Here is a 19,439-nt window from a genome sequence, read left to right on the forward strand (position 1 = left end):
GCTACATACAGTTCACTGCTGTTTCTCTTCTTTTTTTTCTTCCCTGAAAACACAAATCACTCCCACAGGAAAAGTAATGAGCTTCGAAGATGTCCTGGGAGGATGCAGGAGCTAAAAGTCAGCCAAGAGTTTAAAGAAAATGGGCACTTTATGTTCACTTTTATTACACTTACTATAAACTAAAGTCCTCTTAATCTACCTTAAAAGTATCATCTCACTCAAACGGGCTCCCTATTAATCCTGGGACAAGCTGGCGACTGTTGAAGACGCTCTTCATAATCAGTCTGTCAGACTTTGAGTCCGGTGTTTAGCATCGGTCGGCAGATAACGAATGACAATCCGATCCAGCCAATGAGATGCTCCTAATTATCTAATGAACAGGGACATGAGGTGATTTGTTGCCATGGTGCGCTTGTTAGGTTAAGTGGTGGGAATCGACAGGATGCTCAGATGTTATCTCTTACTGTATCTGTTATTAGTTTCCTGCATTTTGGTTCTTCTGTACTGTAAAAACCCAGAGCTCTCTGTTTATGATGCTACTTAGTGGAAGATGCTGTAAAATTTGATAAGAATCTGGAGCTTTGGGAGACTCAAGACAAATGACATGGCTCGAGTCAGGCTCGAGTCACAAATTTGAGGACTTGAGACTTGCTTGACTAAAACTCAACTTGAATTTGACTTGATATTCATAATTTGACACTTGAGTTAGACTTAAGACAGATGACTCAAAACGACTTGACTTTTATTAAATATTGAAATACGTTTTGTTTTTGAAACATGATTTGGTGATTTCTAGTGCAGTGCGCGCAAAAATAGTCAATTTACTCGGACACAGCAGACAAGCTGAAGCCAACGCATGAGGCAGCTGTCAAAGAGCGGCTGGGAGGCTAACGTTAAGTTGTAGCTACGTTTGACTTGGTTTTGATAAGGGATGTCAATGATTAATCATTAATCGATTAAAAATTTAACAGATAAAACAAAACGTAGAGATGTAATTGCTAATGTATGTTTTATCTACCCTCTGGAGCTCACACGCTGATTTGGTTTGGTCAGCCTTGTTTGCCTAGAAATGGCAGTAACTGCATCCTTGATGACTAATCGATTAATTGATAATGCATAAAATTTGCAACCCTAGTTTCAAATCGAACATGCAGTTTTAAGTTTGTGGAAATATAATTTCTTATCATTTGACTTGTGTCGTGCTTGACCTGAGCAATGTTTCGGTTTGACCGGTTATACCTTCTGCATCTGCGTACCCGCTAGTTGTGGATCTTTCCATGCGACCACTACAGGCGCTGATTTACTGCACATGAGTGGAATGCGTCCTCCGAGTAAGACTTCAGAAAGTAGTATAAACAGAACTAATAAGCGTCTGTGGTGTCCACAGCTGTCCATGTACGCGTTTGCTCAGAGTTACAAGAGAGTCTCTACTTACGACATCTTTGCTACTTTCCACCAGTTTCTTCTTTCCTCATGTCTCTGTTCATTCAAGTGATAAGTGGAATGTTTTCTCTGAAGCTGAAACTTTTTAAACTCGTACAGATGTGTCTTCACCTCAGTTGTCTTCTAATATCCACTCATGTCTTTTCATTGACTTCGTATGTCGTCATGTCACCTCTAAAACTTGCTGTGTTTGGTCTAAACACAGGAAGTGATAGTGAGGCTCTCAACATGCAACAAAAATACCAGCTTCAACAGTCACATCACCTGTACTGTATCTGGCTTCATCGTCTCCATCAATCACAAACCACTTGTTTTGAATATGCTTTTCAAAGTAGCCGCCTTCATTTGTTTATTTGCAAAATTGCTCCGTGCCGTGTGCATGTGTTGGGACTGCTGAACGTACAGACTGATAACGATGATGATGATGATGATGATGATGGGGGAGATGGAGGGATGTGTTGTTGTGGAAAGCCTCTCAGCGTGGCCCCGTCGCCCTCCTGCCTCTTCCCACCTCCCTCTGCTCCCATCCCTCTTCTATTGACCATGTTGCACATTATAAATCAACTGTGAGTTGGGCTACCTTGCAAGTACCCTAATGAAAGCTCATTTATAAAGTGGCTAAATGGTCCTGACAAAAGTCCTAATGAGGAAATCAATAATTCAGTGATTGTTACTCTTCTTATACTAATACGTCCCTCTTGTAGTGCTTTGATTCCAGCTAAGAGAGGACCATTTTTTACTGTATTCAGTTCTGCGTGTCAGCACTGTTGTAGGTTTTTTTCTGTCCTTGAAGCTTTGTGATGAATTGTGTGTTGTTGTCTCTTGTTTCTTGGAGAGATGAAAAGGCTTTTGCGAGCTGTGGGACGCCGTGACGCTGCTTCAGTGCCGATACACTGCTTCCCGTGACGTACATCCTGATTCCCAGCCACTGCGAGGATGAACGCTAATTTTTGGCTCAAATCTTAACTTACGTAAAAACAATATAGAAAATGTAATTTAACACAACTTAACACAGCCTTTCTAAAATGTGACATTTGTGTTGTCCACTTTTCCCATGAATTGTGGTGACCTGTTTCCATTCACTCTTCCTTTGTTTTGTTATATTCTGCCTTTTGTGTTTCTGGATTTTTCTACAAGGATCATGTTAGCAGTAAAACCAGATGTCAGTAGCCCAGATATATTTTTGTAGTATTCTGAACTAAAAGGAGCAAGAAATCAGGATCTATAATGTGGGAAAAGGAAAGTAGGTGTGAGAGAGTTTCATTTATTATCAGTTTATTTTTGTTTATTGGAAGTAGTGAAGGTATGTAGCGTGTGCAACATAGTGAACTCGCCACTCACGCACATCTCCCAGCAGAGGCTCGGGAGGACGCGAGGAGGTGAGATGCTGGAAATATTGCCAATCGCAGGTTGATGGGCCGAAAGTGGCCCTTTTAAGACTTATTACAGTAAAAATATTACAGATTTCTCCTTTAATATGTCCAGCCGGAACAGTGCAGACTGTCAGACTAGTCTAACCTGTTCTACGATGAGACTGATAAACTACTCCTAGCTTCACAGATTGGCCTTCTAATGAAAATAAGACCATCAAATTTGTTTTCATAAATATGAGATCACTGTCTATCAAAGCCTCGCTGAGAAAAGATGAGATGTTCCAGCAGTCTTGATATGAGTGGTTCATGTGAATAAAGGGTGAACCCAATGTTTTCTTACCTTTAAAGTGATGCGTCTCCACCTGACTATACCTACGTTCATGTTCTGATTAGATTTGAATTATTGGTGATGTCATTATTCACTTGAGTAAAGCTTTCAATCCACTGCTCTTCTTAATATTTTGCTTTCACTCAGTGTGTACATGAACCTACCGCTCCAAAACCCTTGACTCGATTCCATCACATGGGATCGAGGTTTCTGTTCTGACTGTCTCTCCTGTCACATCCGTGGTGTCAGATCTGAAGCGACACTGGCCTGTCCTTGTAATGCTGATGCTGATGTATTTACAACTCGCCGCGTCGGTCCATCAACTGTAGTCCTGGCTCCTTTCACAGCAGCGACAGGCCCTGTTGAAAACTGTACCAGTGAGTTAAACACAGTCCTTTCTAGTCTCCCGGATTCAGTTGCACCAAACAAGACAGTTAAAGAGGTATTTTAGAGCTCAGTAATTTTAGAGTAGATTACAGTAAAATGACTAAAGTACACAGGATGTAGGTCACTGTGCTGATTAACTGAGCCAGTCGTGTTGGGATCTCCTAAATTATTTAAATGTTGTGCTTTGGAGTCACTGCATCATCTGAAGGTTTAACAGTTATTTTGAATAGGGATGGTTCAGGTGCAAAAATTGCAAACAAGCGACACATTGCACAGAGCAGGTTGGAAAAAACTGAAACAATCTGGTATTTGCTTATTTGCATCACTTCTGGTTAGGAAGCAGTGTAAAAAGTTATGAACTTTAAGCCTCTCGGGGGAACTGTTTTATTGGACATTTATGGCCACATCTTGTTGTATGTTTACGCTCGATAAATTAGACCCTTCTCTTTAGAAAGGACAGAGAGGGTGCAGTTTTAACTGACATTGTAATCAACTTCAAAACAGGGAAAGTTCACAATCCAACCCACATCTACAACCAATAGTTTGAAGCTAAATTGATGCATTGTGCTCATTCATAATTGTTAAAGAAATATTAACCTCCTGGTGGAAATGTTAAATCAACTGCTCTCAAATATTTGTGATATATGTTATTTTCCCTTCAATTCCACAACTCTTTTTCAATTTTCTTTGCCCGGGTCTGACTGCGGTGCACTGCAAGACATCTGCATGCATGATTAGCCTGAAGTACACTGACTAATATGTTATGTGACACTTCACTACTAAAAATGAAACATATAATAAAAGGAGCAGAACAAGTAATCAATAGACTAATACAAAACCAGACATTTTATTCATGTAGTGATGAGAGAATATATTATAGCATGATAGCAGTATGTGGACAGATGGTGAGTCACTCCTCTGAGGTCATTGATCATCAGCCTTAACAATGGGAGTGTGTGCTGTAGGAAGCCCGGGGAGCAGCACCTCAGTCCTCTGTTAATTGAAGGGGCAGGTAGATTACCCTCTTACGCCCCTCACTGGGCCTTAATGTTGGGCATGGGTACCCACTGGCCACCTCATGTGCTCCCTCAGATGCCTCCTTAACTGGCTTTAGATTCATCATCATGCTTCAATATGTGATTAATGAGCCACATTATGCATTCTTTGGAGATTAATGACTGTGTGATTTTGGTCAGCGGTAAACATTAGAGGTGTATTTCCTGCGGAGTTTAGAGGATCCTTTTTCAAGCATGAATCAAACACCTTTACAGAGTTTCATAAGCTCAGCATATAGGGGACTATAGACAGAGGAGAGGAGGAGAGCTGCTATGACTGTACAAGCTCCAGATTTTGATGTGGGGGGAAAACACTCCAATGTTTCCTCTTTTCTCGGTCCCTTTGCAGTTCCTGTTGTCTTGTTTCTTTCAGAACAAAGAATAAGCTGTGGTACTTTGAGTTCGGCACTTCGGAGACCTTTTCGGCCACATGTAAGAAGCTCCACGACTTTCTGGAGGTTGAGGTAAGTCAGACCACATATTTTTTTTTATTTTTTTGAGCCCTATAGAAAAAACAAAGCAGGAAAGAAACAGAAGCAAAGGAAATATTTTAAGGTCATTTCTTTTGTGTTGTTAACTCCCAAGCAAGTATTTTTTAGGACTATTTGGTTAAACCAGTCACACGAATGCAGATAAGTAGGTAAAATATGCCTCTAAAAATATTCTGGCCAACGCTTGTTCCATAAAAAGCGCAAATTTGTGCTAGTTTCAAATTCACCCAGACAAAGTGTTGATGTGTGAAGGCTATCTGTTCACCTTCCCACCCGCTTCTCACTGAAGCTCAGTTCAACACACAGGTAATTAGCCCTACAAGACCCTGCTGTGCGTGATATTGAGTGATAATGAAGATGCCGTCTATACGGTTCATCCTGCCCCTTCTCAGAGCTATCCACACAGTGCAGAGGTCTTTATTAATTAGTGCTGGTTAAGCACCTACACTCCTGCAGGAAAGCAGGTATGAAGAGCCATACAGGTATATTAAAATGTCATTAGAGTATAAGTGAACTGGCAGAAGATGATTGTGGTTGGCTCTTTTCAGCTTAATCAGATCACATTGACAGGAACGGTGGTTATAGAAACAGGCTCAGGCCAAAAAGAAGACTGTGGCTCACAGAGGTTCAGGCTCAGACTAAAGATTCAAGTGATGTATAATAAAAACAGGCTCAGGCGCAGAATGACAGGGTCATCCTCGCTATCAGAAAAAGATCTCAAAGTCAGGCTCAGATACAAAAACAAGTTAAGGTTAAGTCTCCGATGGGGGCGCTCAGACTCAGATGGAGAGACAGATCTGGACCCAAGCAGAAATATACTAGCTTTTAACTATGCATTCATGTGCACGTGATGGCTGTTTGGAGTTGTTGGTTGTGCATGTCTTCAGAAATGAACAAAATGCAACACACCTCCACCGCATGTGGCACAATGATTGTTATATTTCGATTACTTTGTTTTAATGATCATGGGAAGCCAAAGTTGTAATTAAAACTAAAATTCAATAAATGAGCTGTTGTCACTGATCAAACTACAGTAAAATACAGCTGACATTACTAACATATTATGAAAGATAAGTAATAGCCAAACCTTTGGCAATTTTCCCCCTCTGATTCTTTCTCCTCTCTAAAAGTGTGATGGTGTTACTCTGGACCTCAGCAGCATCTCCTTGGAAGGCATTGCCATTCTCAACATTCCCAGCATGCACGGCGGCTCCAACCTTTGGGGTGAGAGCAAGAAGAAGAGGGGTTACCGCAAGGGGGGAAAAAAGAGCCAAGACAAGAGGACACCAGTGCTCGACCCCAAGGAGCTCATGTTTGCAGTTCAAGGTAACGCTGGCAGCGCTTCATACATTTATGACTTTAATGTTTCCTGTCATCACTGCAGTAAACTTAACAGTCCACTGTGTTTATGGGTGTTTATTTACAGAATATGGCAGAAATAGAATATTATATTCACAAGTATGTTTTCATTAGTGTATAATCACCTGAAAATAAGAAGTGTTGTGTTTTCATTATCTTAGAATGAGCTGTTTTTGTTTACAGAGGGCACAGGTCCTCGTCCACAGAGGCTTCCATGTTGCTCCGCCTGTTTCTACAGTAACCCACAAGAGACAAACCAAATATTGGCACTAGATATGGCCTTTTTTTGTGGCCACCGAAGGCTCTTCACACAAAGTGTTTGCAATCTACAAGGTGCAAGGTGCCACTAAATCATGCACATTTGTCCTCTGAAGCGTTTATCCATATCAAAAACCCCGGAAGAGATACATCATCATCTGTCTCACTGTTGGATAGATGGACAGACATTTGTGGTCCCCAGAGGATGAATCCTGATGACTTTGCGATCATCCACTCATACTTTTTTTTTAAACTGCTAATTGGCAAATGTTAGCTAGCATACTAACCCCCCATGGTAAGCATTACCTGCTAACTGTCGACATGTTAACATTGTCTTTGTGATGTTTCCATGGTAATATTAGCGATTTGTACAGCCTCTCAGAGCCACTAGCATGACTGTAGACTCTTTGTCATGTCTGGATGGTAATCATGAGATTTGTGCACATTGTTTCCTCATATTTTGAAGCAGTTCACAAGTTCGATAAGTTTGCCATCAGGGTTTTCTGCCAGACTCATGACGGACTGTTGTAGCTATTTAGTTTAGAGAATATAAAAGATCTAAGACATAAACTGACAGCAGGACAGATTCTATGCTATGCTATTGCTAACTAGAGGGATGGCATCCCCACTCATATCCTCTATTACATCAACTTAACCAAACTGAAAAAACATATATATCACACAAGACATGAACCTTTGTCTCCTGGGTGAAACTTCTGTGTTTGACCCATTCATCCATCATGACCTCCTCCCAACGTGGACAGCCGGTGCTGAATCAAGTGCGCATGTACGAGAGTTTTGTACATCCAGGATTGCCATCTAGACTTGAACCTAGCCTCGACACTAGGTGAGGTAATTGGAGAGTTTTTCAAAGCCCTGCATGTGTTGCTTTGACAATAATACTGTACGTTAAATAGGTTTGACAGTGTTGGAGGCTCTTTCGCCTAAAGCGCAAAGAGGCACAGACAGTCTATGTCCTTGCTTCTATCAGATAGATCAAAGACTAAACTTAAGACCAAACTTTTCCCAAGTGCATGAATATTTCACTGATGACAAGGTGAATCATAGCTAGTGGGTTTTGTTTGCAAAGAAGAGGTACAATCATGTCACTGTTTGGAACTGTCACTTGCGTATTAATGGTCTGTGTAGGCTCCAGTGGACAGGCTCAGTTAATAGGAGCGGACTGAGGGGGGTGTAGGGCTTACCCCTGAATCCATTTACGTCAAAAGGAAGCCCGTCAATGGGAATATATGAATGAATGAAGCAGAATGAGTCAGCTGCTCTGTGGTAACTTGTGAAATGGTGTGAGCCACTTGAAGGACTTATCAGGAAAAGGCAAAAGTATCCAGAAAGCTGTCATAGAAGAAGTATTCCAACCCAATATGCATCTATAAATGCTTAGAAAAGTCCTGCAGTCCTTAGAAAACAAGTATTAGCAGCACAGTAGCATGTCATCATCAGTCTGTGTGACACTAGTCGTCACTATGGTTGGGTGATGTCAACCAAATTGACAGACCACGGTGTCCACAGTGAAACAGCACGGCGGGCAGTGATCTTGTTGCTGCTTCTGAAAGGGGTCTGCATCTCTTTTGACATGTGTAAATAATCCTGATCTACTTTTTCATCAACACGATGCATGTAATTGTGGTATACAGTAAGTAGTGCATTGTGTGTGTGCAGGGGAGACGGGGGTCGGTGATCAGAGATGAGGAACTAAAGTTAAGCAGTGACGTTGTCTACTGTCAGTAAATGCACAGTGAAGTTTACAGTTTGCTCATGAACAAACACTGCAGAATAACTTCCTGTGTCTCGCTTTCCATCTGGCAGCTGAGGGGATCAAACCAGAGCAGAGGGAGCTGCTCTCTGAACCAGGAGCACACTTTGCTTCCCCTTTCATTGCAAAATGTAGAAAAATATATTTATTGGTTCTTTTTATTGGGCATCAGCCTTGTGTTTACGCACAAATATATAGACAGTAAGCCTAAATAAATGCTTCGGATCACGTTTACACCTATGAAACGAAGCTGAGACGCATGGAGCAGACAGCTGCATAGATTAAAGTGAAAGCATTTCTTTTGAATAAGATGCATCTCATTCACTTGCGCTTGAGATGGGAGGTTAGTCCTTTACAATATGTGTACAGTGTTGTGACAGTTGTAAAGTTGTCAAGTGAGCATTTCAAGTTCAGGTTATTTTTTTCTTCAGTACACCCACAATGGTTTGTAGCTGAAAACCTGCATTCTAAATTGTGTGAATTTTTATGCTCAGTTGAATCCACTAATCCACTGCTGGCTGGTTAAATTCTTTAGAAAGTTTCATGCACTTTTTAAAATAAAGTGTTATTGAGCTGAAACTAGGCGGGCGTAAGAAAACAGGACTGGACTATTTCTAATCACAAGAAACAAGTATGAAAAGTTTGTAATTAAAAATCAACATACATGTATTTTTCTCCTCACTACTGGCATGAATTCTGGATTTGTTTGTTTTTTGTGTTTTATTTTCCATCATGTCTCACTCCTGCCCGTTCAGGTGATGCGCAGTATGTTTTTAGGTTTCATGGTGAGGTGGTGTGTTTGTACTCGGGGATGAAGTGGATGTTAACAATCAGTGTCGAGCTTGAAACATGGCGAGTCAGTGAGGATCTCCAGACATGGCTGCCAGTGATCCCTTATGAGACTTCACCGGCCAGAACATGACTGTTGGAAAAAACAGATCTTTGTGAAGCTGTCCATGAAGCTTTATTCATTTCTTTTTTCTTTTTTTTTTTTGTCCTGATGTGATTTCATTTTTTCTTTCCTTTGGAATCCAGTAGCTGTTGCACCCTCAAAGAGCGTTGATAGTAAAGCTTGTAGAAATCTTTGAAAAGGTGGCAAATTAGTCCCTAATTTACAGGAGCAGTGCAGCAGTGTAGTTGTACTTTAAAAAAAAGTGTTTTGTGTTGTTGAAACACAGCAAAGGGAGTGAGGGAGAGCAAAAAAGAAGAAAAGTAGCTCAGTCCTAAAATAATCAACCTGGGCAAAACATTGACATTCTTCTAAGAAGTGCTGTTGCATGTTGGGATTTTTATAACCCGGGGAAGAAGTAACTATGCAACTACTCAAATTGCTGTATAATTAAGTCTCCCTTTTTTGGCGCTAGTACCTGTAGTTTTTCAGTCCATTTACATCAGATACCGACATTTTGTTTTTGGGAAGAATAAGTATTTTTAACACCAGTAGTTTTACTTATAGTTCAGTGATATTTCAACAATCTAACAGGACTTGACTTCAGATTTTCATTCCTTATAACTTCCTGAATGTGACGATGTGGCCGTCAGATGGAGGTACAGTGTGGTGCAGAGGAGGACAGACTGAGGGAGATAGTTGATCAATTCAAAGCCCAATCTTGCTGCGATGAACACTCCATTATTCCCTGAATAAAAATCAATCAGTTTTGTGTTTGTGTTTGAAAAAAAAAAAGGGCCACCGTCTGATCCCGGGAAGGCACTTAGTTTGAGTGGGGAGTGTGTATTTGTGTGCTACTGCGTCTCTGTGTGTTTGCGCCCATTTGTGTCTGTTTGCGCCTGTTTATTGATGTGTGTGTGTCTGGGTGTGCACCTGTGTGTGTGTGTGTGTGTGTGTGTATGGATGCCCTTGTGGAAGGTGCCCTCAAGGTGGGCAGCCTAACTTGTCAGATCAAGAGAGCTGCGTATTTAGAGGTAAACACAAGAGTGCATTAAGCCAGAGGGGGCACCGCCGAGCACAACGCATGGATCAAACTGTTGGCAGGGATTACTTTGTGTGCGTGTGTGTGTGTGTGTGTGTGTGTGTGTGTGTGTGTGTGTGTGTGTGTGTGTGTGTGTGTGTGTGTGTGTGTGTGTGTGTGTAGAGGGGTGGGCTGGGGGATAAAAAAACTCTGACCTTTCGGGAGCTGTTAAATCGTCCCGCTGGTGACGCCAGGAGACAAGCCCCTCAGGTGGAAGGGAATGGCTGTGGAGTGAATTATTTAGAATGGGACTGAGGTTTTTGCAGGGGAGGGGGCAGGGGGGCGTCCGTGCGTGGGTGGAAGGCTCGATGCTTGGGACTGATGCCCCGTGACAAGCCCCATGAAGCTTTCATTGGACGATCGGCCTCCACGCGCCCTCCTCCTCCTCCCGCCATTCCTCTTTAGTTTTACTTTCAGCTGATCGGCTGCTGGTCCTGCTCCGCTCCGTCACGTCTCTCTCTTATTCCTCCGCTCTCACCCTGTTGCTCCACACGTGTCAGTGTGCAGCCAGCGGCCTCGACAGGTTGTTGTTTGACAGTGACAAGGACGTCGTTTCTCATTCCGCGCTCTGACGGGAAGACACGGCTGAGAATAAAGCCACAGCGCTGCTTTTGTGAAGCCCCCATATGGACATTCATTCATGTGACTGTCTCACCCACTCTGCGTTGTCACCCTTAGTGTGTGTGTGGGTCTGTGTTGTGTGTTCATCACAGTCAAATATAGCCTTCATCACCTAAGTGAGGGACACGATGTTGGTTGTAGGTTGCTCAAGGGGTGTTTCAGTTTCTATTTGTGTTAATAATTCAACCTTCTTCTTGCATAAACGGTTCAGTGACTCCTTTTCTCTCCCACTACATCTCTGGGCAGTCAACATGATGTTTTTGTTCTATATTTGGCAGAGTTTTGATTATTGTTCCAGGTAACTCATTTGGAACTCAAATATAAGAAATAATGGTCGGTGATTCAAACGAAAATGGAAATCCACCAATAGATCATACTGGATGAAATCTGAGGTTCAGTCACCAAGATAAAATAGATCAATTTTCACCTTTAAAGGTGCAAAGTGTAAGTTATGGCCAGAATTTTAATTTAGAAAAACACTTTGCACAGGCTGTTCCATTGTTTTCCTATGAACAGAGAAGTGGCACCCAACTAAAGCGGCACCGCTGTTCTTGGTGTGGTATGCCGATTATATAAAGAATATCAGCTGATATATTGGATTTTTTTTTAGCCCCTAAAGTACAGTGTCAGTCAGACTCTACTCAGAATTGGTTTAAAAATTCCACAGGTCATCTACGAGTTAATGGTTGTGCCCAAATACGCGTTTCAAATATATTTAGTTGTGTTTTTCTTAAAGATCCAGTGGCTGTGCAGAGTTCTGACCTTGTTCTATTTGTCAGTGAGGCTCTATCGTTTTCCCGACAGTAAGCACTCTTGGGTATACTGGATCTTTGTAGCCCCAGGCAACAAGGAATCCCTATCACCGTGGTGACGCTGTCCATCATACGTGTCAGCGCGGGCCTGTGTGAGCCGTTTGCATTAACGTGAGAAGTCACAATGGGGGGAGCAGCTTTAAAGCCCGTGTTAGGAGGTCAACCTGCTGGGTATGTACACACGCTCTTCCACTCCGACCCTGGAAAGCAGTGCACTCACAGTCCGGCACCGAGATAGGGGCAGACGCATGTCCATCACCATGGTGACAGCTGGACACCACAGCTCGGCAGCAGCAACAACACCTCACGAGAACAGCAACATTACCTACGACACTCCTTCAGGAAACCAGCGCGGCTCAGATAAACATGACAGCGACGGAGCAGCAGCGGTGACAGCGAGCTAACTCGCTCACACGCACGCACCGAGTGCCTAAAAATGGGTCTTAGTTTCAATTAGTGTCTGCATGCTCCCAGCAGCGAGGCAGCAGCTTCTTAATTTGTGGAGGGACGAGTCGATGGAGAGTCGGAGGCAGAGCGGGCCGCTGAAACAGATGGGCCCTGCGTGACACTGGGCTTCCAGCAGGGGCAAAATCAATGCTCATAACTGCAAAACAGAAGAGAAATTAATAATTATATTATCACAAGATTGCTTTGCATTGCCGGTGCAATCTAATTAATAGCTGTTCTGTTTGTAGCTTGTTGTTCTTGATGCCTTTTTTCTTTTTTGTAACGGTGAATGTTAAATGTTTCAGAAGCAGAAGTGAGGAACATCAAGTCATGTTCCTCTGTTAATCCTTACTTTCCTTCTCTTTTCCTCCATTGCTTCCTTATTTTCTTAATAAATTTTCTTTTATTTCTCATTCTTCCTCTAACTTTCTGTACAAATCTGTTGGTTTTAAGATGATATTAGCAACATTTAGGGGCAACAATAAACATGAATGTTCAGTAAATTAGAGCTGCAACTAACAATTATTTTTAATTGTTGATTATTTTGTTCCCCATACCATGAGACAACATCTTTAAATGTCTTGTTTTGTCCACAACCCAAAGATTTTCAGTTTTCTGTCAAAGAAAAGTAAAGAAACCAGATAATATTAACATTTAAGAAGGCAGAATCAGATAATTATTACTTTTTTCTTAACAAAATACTTAAATCAATTATAAAAAATAGTTGTCGATTCATTTAATATTTGATGACTAATTGATTAATCGTTGCAGTTCTACTCTGAAGTATGTTTAGGTGTATTTCAGCGCTACAGTTTGTTCGTTTTGTGGCAGAGAAAACCTACTGAGGTCTTTCAGCACGACTCTTCCTTTGTTCAGTGACATGTGTGGGACAAGAGGGACTGTGAGTCACGATTCATCACTGCAGCTCTAGATTCAATATCAAATAAATATAAGAGTCTAAAACACCACATCATAGCCAATGAAAAGGTTCTGCTTTTAAAGCACATTTTTCATGCTTATAGGGGATTATACTGTTTACTGGGATGCAGGATATTTTTATATATTTGTTCATCTGATTTTTCAATATCACCCAGTGAAGGGGGAGGTGGTCGTGAGTTTTTAGACAGTTAATAAAACTTAGTTTAGTCAGTAACAAAAAGAGAGACTTGACAGAATTATAAACTTCTTAAATATTAATCAGCAGCAGCACATAAACAGCTAATTCTCAAGTTGGTCTCCACAATAGCAGCGGCTCTGGTTGATTAGACAGATGTTTAAAGATGTGTTTCTGTGTGTTTCAGACCTGTCTGACCAGCTGCTGGAGGTGGTGGGTCTGGAAGGAGCCATGGAGATGGGTCAAATCTACACCGGCCTGAAGAGCGCTGGGAGACGCCTGGCGCAGTGCTCCTCTGTGACCATCAGGTCAGGATTTGTCAGAAACGTAGAAAGTTAAATTATGTTTAAGACCAAACACTTGGCCGCCTGCTGCAACATTTTAAAATTGAAGATGTTTTATAAATGTAACCGTAGTATGTTTTTCTTCACTGACAGAACCAGTAAATCCCTTCCAATGCAGATTGATGGGGAACCGTGGATGCAGACTCCCTGCACTGTAAGTCATTAAACGTGTCCACTGTCTCCTTATTGTCCATCACACACAGGTGGTTCATGCAAACTGGAGCCCATCAGCCAAAATATGAAGCAGTGATGTATTTATTTAGAGGTAAAAAAAAAACAAAGTCTTTGTACAGAGGAAACATTAATGACCTCATGCGTTTGGATGTACTGCATAATCTCTAAACCACCTTTTGACAACTGAAAAGTGAACATGAGCAGCAACATTCAGTGCCTTTAAATGAGGTTGATGCTTTCTAACTTTTGACAAACGAGAGAAGTTTACCTTCAGCAGAAAGAGGACAGAATTTAAAGACGGAGCAGCAGTGAATGATCATTTATTGCATTTCCATTAGACCAAGGAGCTCAAAGAGTGAAAAGATTTTTTTCACTCAACTCCTCTGGTTGAACGTCTCAAGTCTGTAGCACCTCTGATGACACCCATCCTCCATGTTGGGTGCCATCATCAAGTGTGATGTGTTACACCTGTAACCACATGTAAGGCTGATGTGTAGGGGTTCTGATCAGGATATATACATCACTGCAGCAAGGTGGCAACTTCAACCATGATTTATTATGTTATTTAAGGGAGAAAATAAAGCTCTTCTAACAGGTTTGCTGAGCAGCTCATTAGCTTGGTAGCTCAGCTCGAGTTTGAAAAAAGAATAAAAAGCTCAAAAGTCATGTTTGTACCTTAAGTTCTTGTCTCCAACTGTCTGCAAACCATTTCTCATGGACAACATTTTGACTGCAACAGAGGCGGTTGGATAAAAGTGAATTGAGAAACACGGCTAATATTCTAGAATAGCTTCATCCATTTTCAACTCTCTGGCCTTCCATCCCCTCAAATGTCAACCCTCTCAGGACCGCCAGTCAGGGTTCACCAGCACCATTTATTTCCTCGTTGTTCCGACTTCAAAAATATGTGATAAAATTTACCCTCCTACAACCCACTCAGGGTCCCCCGTTGGTCCCTGGGCCCCAGAAAACCGCTGCTGTAGAGGTGAAGTTTGGTTATTTTCATCATCACTCCACCCAACTTCAACCTGAGCAGAAGACAAATCAGACAGAAAAACTGAAAACATCAGTGTTGGTATATGTCTTGTTTGAGGCTGTTTTCAATGAGCAGTCCTGCAATCCACGAAGTCTGTGATGGATTTAAAACTTGATCTTACTTTACATTAAGTTTAAAAAAAAAAAAAGCAAAAAAAAAAAGCTACAATACCACTTTAGCCTTAAACAAGCTCTGATTTGCATTTTGTTTCACACTTGCACGCTGCTGCACTGCTTTTAAAATGTTGTATAATTTAATTAGAATTTAATATGATTTTAATTTAATGCATTCTGCACACTATATGTTTAGCTTGATTTTTGTTGATATTATTTCAGTGGATTTTATTTTCCATCTTATGTCATGCATTTCATGTGTTCTGTCTTTCTCCTTATTTTCTGTCTTATTTTTTATCAGGCGGGTCTAATCTATGTGAAGATGAATTCTATGTATTTTACTCTTATCGTATCTTATTTTTACTTCTTGTTTTATTATCTTCATTCTTTGTCTTTTTTATGTGATTTACATGTAATTTCTTTGTTGTAAAGCACTTTGGGCTGCTACTCTTGTTTGACATGTGAGATACAGATAAAGTTTATCATTTTTATCATTATTATTATTATTATTATTATTATTATTATTATTATTATTATTATTATTATTACATTACTTTACTTTTAGATAGGACAGTTTATATAGACAGTAATTGACATCATTATGATGTTAATAGCAGATTTGACCAAATTTGCTTTTTATATCTGCAGTTCTTGAGTAGGTTGATGTTAAGAATGAAAAAACAAAGTAAAAAGACAAAACACATTTAACAAACTTTCTAACAGACAGTGCCTGTATAATTTCACTGTCCATTAAGTTCTTAAAAGACTGGCTTCAAAATAAAAGACAGATTGGACAGCAGGTTCTGTTCCTTCTCCCACAGATCACTGCTTTGTGTTTTTGTGCAGTAATTTAAAACAAATACTTAACATTGCAAGTCTTACTTCTTCTGATTTGCTCACCGTCTGCGTCTCAAACACGCACTTCGACAAGTGTTTGCCCTCTGTCCAAGCTGTTCATTTTTCAAAATGAAACTCCTCAGTTTGCGTTGATTACGGTTGTGTTTAAGCTTTAATTACAACGCCACTGCAGATGAAGTGCTGCCGAGATTTACATATGGATCGCTCAGGCACAGCTAAAAAGCCCAGTGCATGACAAAACGAGTAGCCTGAGAGTGCTCTTGTATCTGCCAGCACGACTCAACGGAGCAAAGTTAGGATCTGACAACACATAATTGTGCTGCAATGATTTCCACGGCGAGTTATTCATACTGTATGTCGGGGCTGAATTTGAATCAGTCGACCTGTTAAATGCTTATAAAAACATCACAGTTGTTGGGATGTTAACCCACTAATTATTAACAACAACAACTATGCAAATGCTTCTCAGTTCCTCTGCATGCATAACATATTTAACACCATCAAACCATTTGCATTTTGAAGCGACATATGACATGTATCACTGTCTCTTTGATAAGTAGGTCTGAATTAACTGCTGCAAACTGAAATTTTACTGCAGTTCCAGTTCATGATTCTGCTAAAATGACACTTTGTTGAGTCTTAAATATAATTTCCTCTTATATTTTTTTAGTTTGGGTGATTTTTGATGGCTACACATTGCATACATAATTGATTTGTTCTAATTTTAATCTTTAACAGGGCCTGTTGATGCATAAAAGCTTAATGTAGCATGTTTAAAACAGAGCTCAGTCACTCCCAAAATTAAAGTATTCCTTTAGATCTTCCTTTAAAAAGGTTATCATGTTTTTTGTATTTTGCAAAGAACATCAAAAACATTAAGTTCAATCCTGGTTAATGACAGCAGAAAGCCTACAAAAGCTGGTAATTGCTACCGAGTCACAGTGCAAGTACAATAAATGGCAGCTTTCCTTTGAAGTGAATGTGGCCCTTTTAATGCAGATGGCAGCATTTCCTCTCCCCATTACTGCGTTTAGGCTCTAACTGCAACAATATAATGAACTACGTGCTTAATATGACAACCCTTGATGGTTGATATTTGTTGTTCCATTGATCTGCAATTTCAACCTTCAACAGAAATGGCATCGTTGTTGGGAAACAGGATATTGTCAGATATTACACTCGTAAAGCCCATTCTTTACCATAATGTATGTCACCATTCGTTATCAGCGACATGAACTCCAGGGATTCTCAAAGTTTGTCGCATTAAGGACCCTCAAAAGTGCACTCATGAGCCAACAGACCCCATTTGACAAGAACCCATATGGACCCAGTACCCATAGTGGAATTTTTTTTATTGTTGATGCATTATTGAATTACATTCTGGGTAAAATGAAACTGTGGCTAGAAAATTAATTGTGTGATAAGGATAAATTGTAGTGAGAAAATTACAGGTAAAATTAAGTTCCTCATAATGCTTATAACCGCTGTAGTATCTTGTTGACAAAGTTTTCCTTTAGGGACACAATTTGCAGGTAAAAAAGGTAAAATATTGCAATATATCACACTAAATATGGCAGTACTCATCATATCCCAAAATGTTTAAAATCACAGCATCGTATTGTGGCGTAAGTATCGCGATAATATCGTATCATGGGGCCTCGGGTGTAAACTTTCTCCTAAGGGTGGCAAGAAAAAATCAAAAGACCTTTAATAGCATGAATGTGCTCAGTGGATTTCATGACAGACTGAAATTTGATGTTTTTTTCTGTACAAGTGAAAGTTCTTGCTCAAGGCCGAAGTAGTCGGGACCAAAGGATGGATTGTCCCAACAACCAGACAGCTGCATCACCGACATCACTATCCTTAGGCCCATATGGTGGACATTTACTCATGCCCTCAAATGTAGTTTGTTGGCACAAAAACCGAGGCATAAAATTTATCCTTCTGAAGTCCCGCCCCTTTTTGGTCTGTGCTTCAATAACAGTTGAGCAGGCTTGGTATCCAGCAGAACCTCTGTCAACTTTCTCTGTTTTCAGATCTGCAGTGTGCTCGGCTCGTGTTAAAAGGAAAACTACAATTTGAAGAAGTTTCAAAGATGTTCCTAGCTAATGATGCTAGCATACCTTTGTTTCTTTCCACCACCAGATCGAGATCGTCCACAAGAACCAGGCTCCCATGCTGATGGGGCCGCCGCAGGGCCGAAGCTTCTTCTCCTCCATCGTCAGACGAACGCGCACCGAGAGCAACGACTGATCCATCACAGTTCGAGACCTTCGAGTCCTCAGAAGCGCCTGCAGAGCAGCGGTCACAAGCTGATCATCACTCGGCCCGTTAGTGAAGGGGGTCTTTGATGCCTGTTTGATAGCCCAGCGTACAGTAGCAAACTGCAGGTTCAGTATGTTATCGCCTGCAGCATGGAGACGTCACCGAGAAGCCCTCAGTCCAAACTGAGGTGCGGTTTAGAGCTGACGCTTTGATCTACAGTGTGTAGTTTAGTTTAGCTCCAAAAACACTGAAGCTATTTCGGGAAGTCCAATTTTATAAAAGTCTGTTTTTATTTTTGCTGTTGTGATCTGTGCCATGTGGAAAAAACCCACAGATGAATGTGTTTTGTGATATGATGTATTTATTTATTTATTCATATTTTGCTGCTATTGATGTTTTTTAACAGTTTTTTGCATTTGCATACCCCTGATGCATGATGGACGGTGAACGACGTAGCCGCCGTCGGAGCTGACATATCTGGAGTTTGCAGCTGATCTTTCCCGAGTGTTTAGTGAGAAGTGAAGTCTCTTTGCTCAGCATTTCTTCAGCGCTTCACTCATGAATGGCTTCAAGTAGCGTAAAGACAAGAGAATCACTTTTGCTTTCTTTTAACGGTTCCTGCAAGTCATCCTTGTCATGTTTTGATCTGCCGTGTTGCCGCGCCGTCAGTGAAAAAGATTAGGAATGATTATTGATCTCCATGAAAAATGCATGACACTCTTTGTTTCACGTCGCACGAGAGGTTGCCAGGCAGTTTTACCAGTTGTGTGCACAGTTTCTGTTGCATGAGTGACCAAGATCTGTTGTGGAAATTGATCGTTTTTGAATCTACATCTACAGCGCTGCTCCGTTTAACCATATCATACTTTATCTATAAGATGGCTGCATTTTTACGGGATCCTGTGTTTTTTTTCTGAACAGGTACTCAGGTACTTTTAAAGTGAAAAGCAGTAAAAAAAAAAAAGTGAAATGTTCGATCAGTTGGTACAATGACTGTATAGTTGGATACTCAGAAGCAGTTTGACCTCCTCTGGTCATTGATTTGTTGTCTGCTGTTGAGTGTTTACAGTCCGCTGCGCATACAAGCATACATTAACCAATTAAAGTCTAAATACAAAATGACTATTGACATATATATTGTACAAGCCTGATGTAAAGAATCAATGCTGAAAATCAATCCCATCTGATGATTACAGTTTTCAGAGGCATTTTACAGG

General features: G+C 40.8%; 1 protein-coding gene across 1 annotated transcript in view; it reads left to right on the top strand.

Moving 5' to 3' along the window:
• The window catches only part of dgkb (diacylglycerol kinase, beta), an 89,437-nt gene extending 70,287 nt beyond the window's left edge, over positions 1-19,150 (top strand). Inside the window, exons 21-25 of the mRNA XM_084727588.1 lie at positions 4,960-5,050; positions 6,208-6,403; positions 13,620-13,740; positions 13,870-13,930; positions 18,103-19,150. Of these exons, the coding sequence (XP_084583714.1) occupies positions 4,960-5,050; positions 6,208-6,403; positions 13,620-13,740; positions 13,870-13,930; positions 18,103-18,210 (577 nt within the window). The 3' untranslated portion in view covers positions 18,211-19,150. The remainder of the gene's footprint in view (positions 1-4,959; positions 5,051-6,207; positions 6,404-13,619; positions 13,741-13,869; positions 13,931-18,102) is intronic.
• Positions 19,151-19,439: the final 289 nt, after the last annotated feature.

This window comes from Lutjanus erythropterus, chromosome 9 (assembly GCF_056507025.1).
Source record: "Lutjanus erythropterus isolate fLutEry1 chromosome 9, fLutEry1.hap2, whole genome shotgun sequence".
Taxonomy (NCBI): domain Eukaryota; kingdom Metazoa; phylum Chordata; class Actinopteri; order Lutjaniformes; family Lutjanidae; genus Lutjanus; species Lutjanus erythropterus.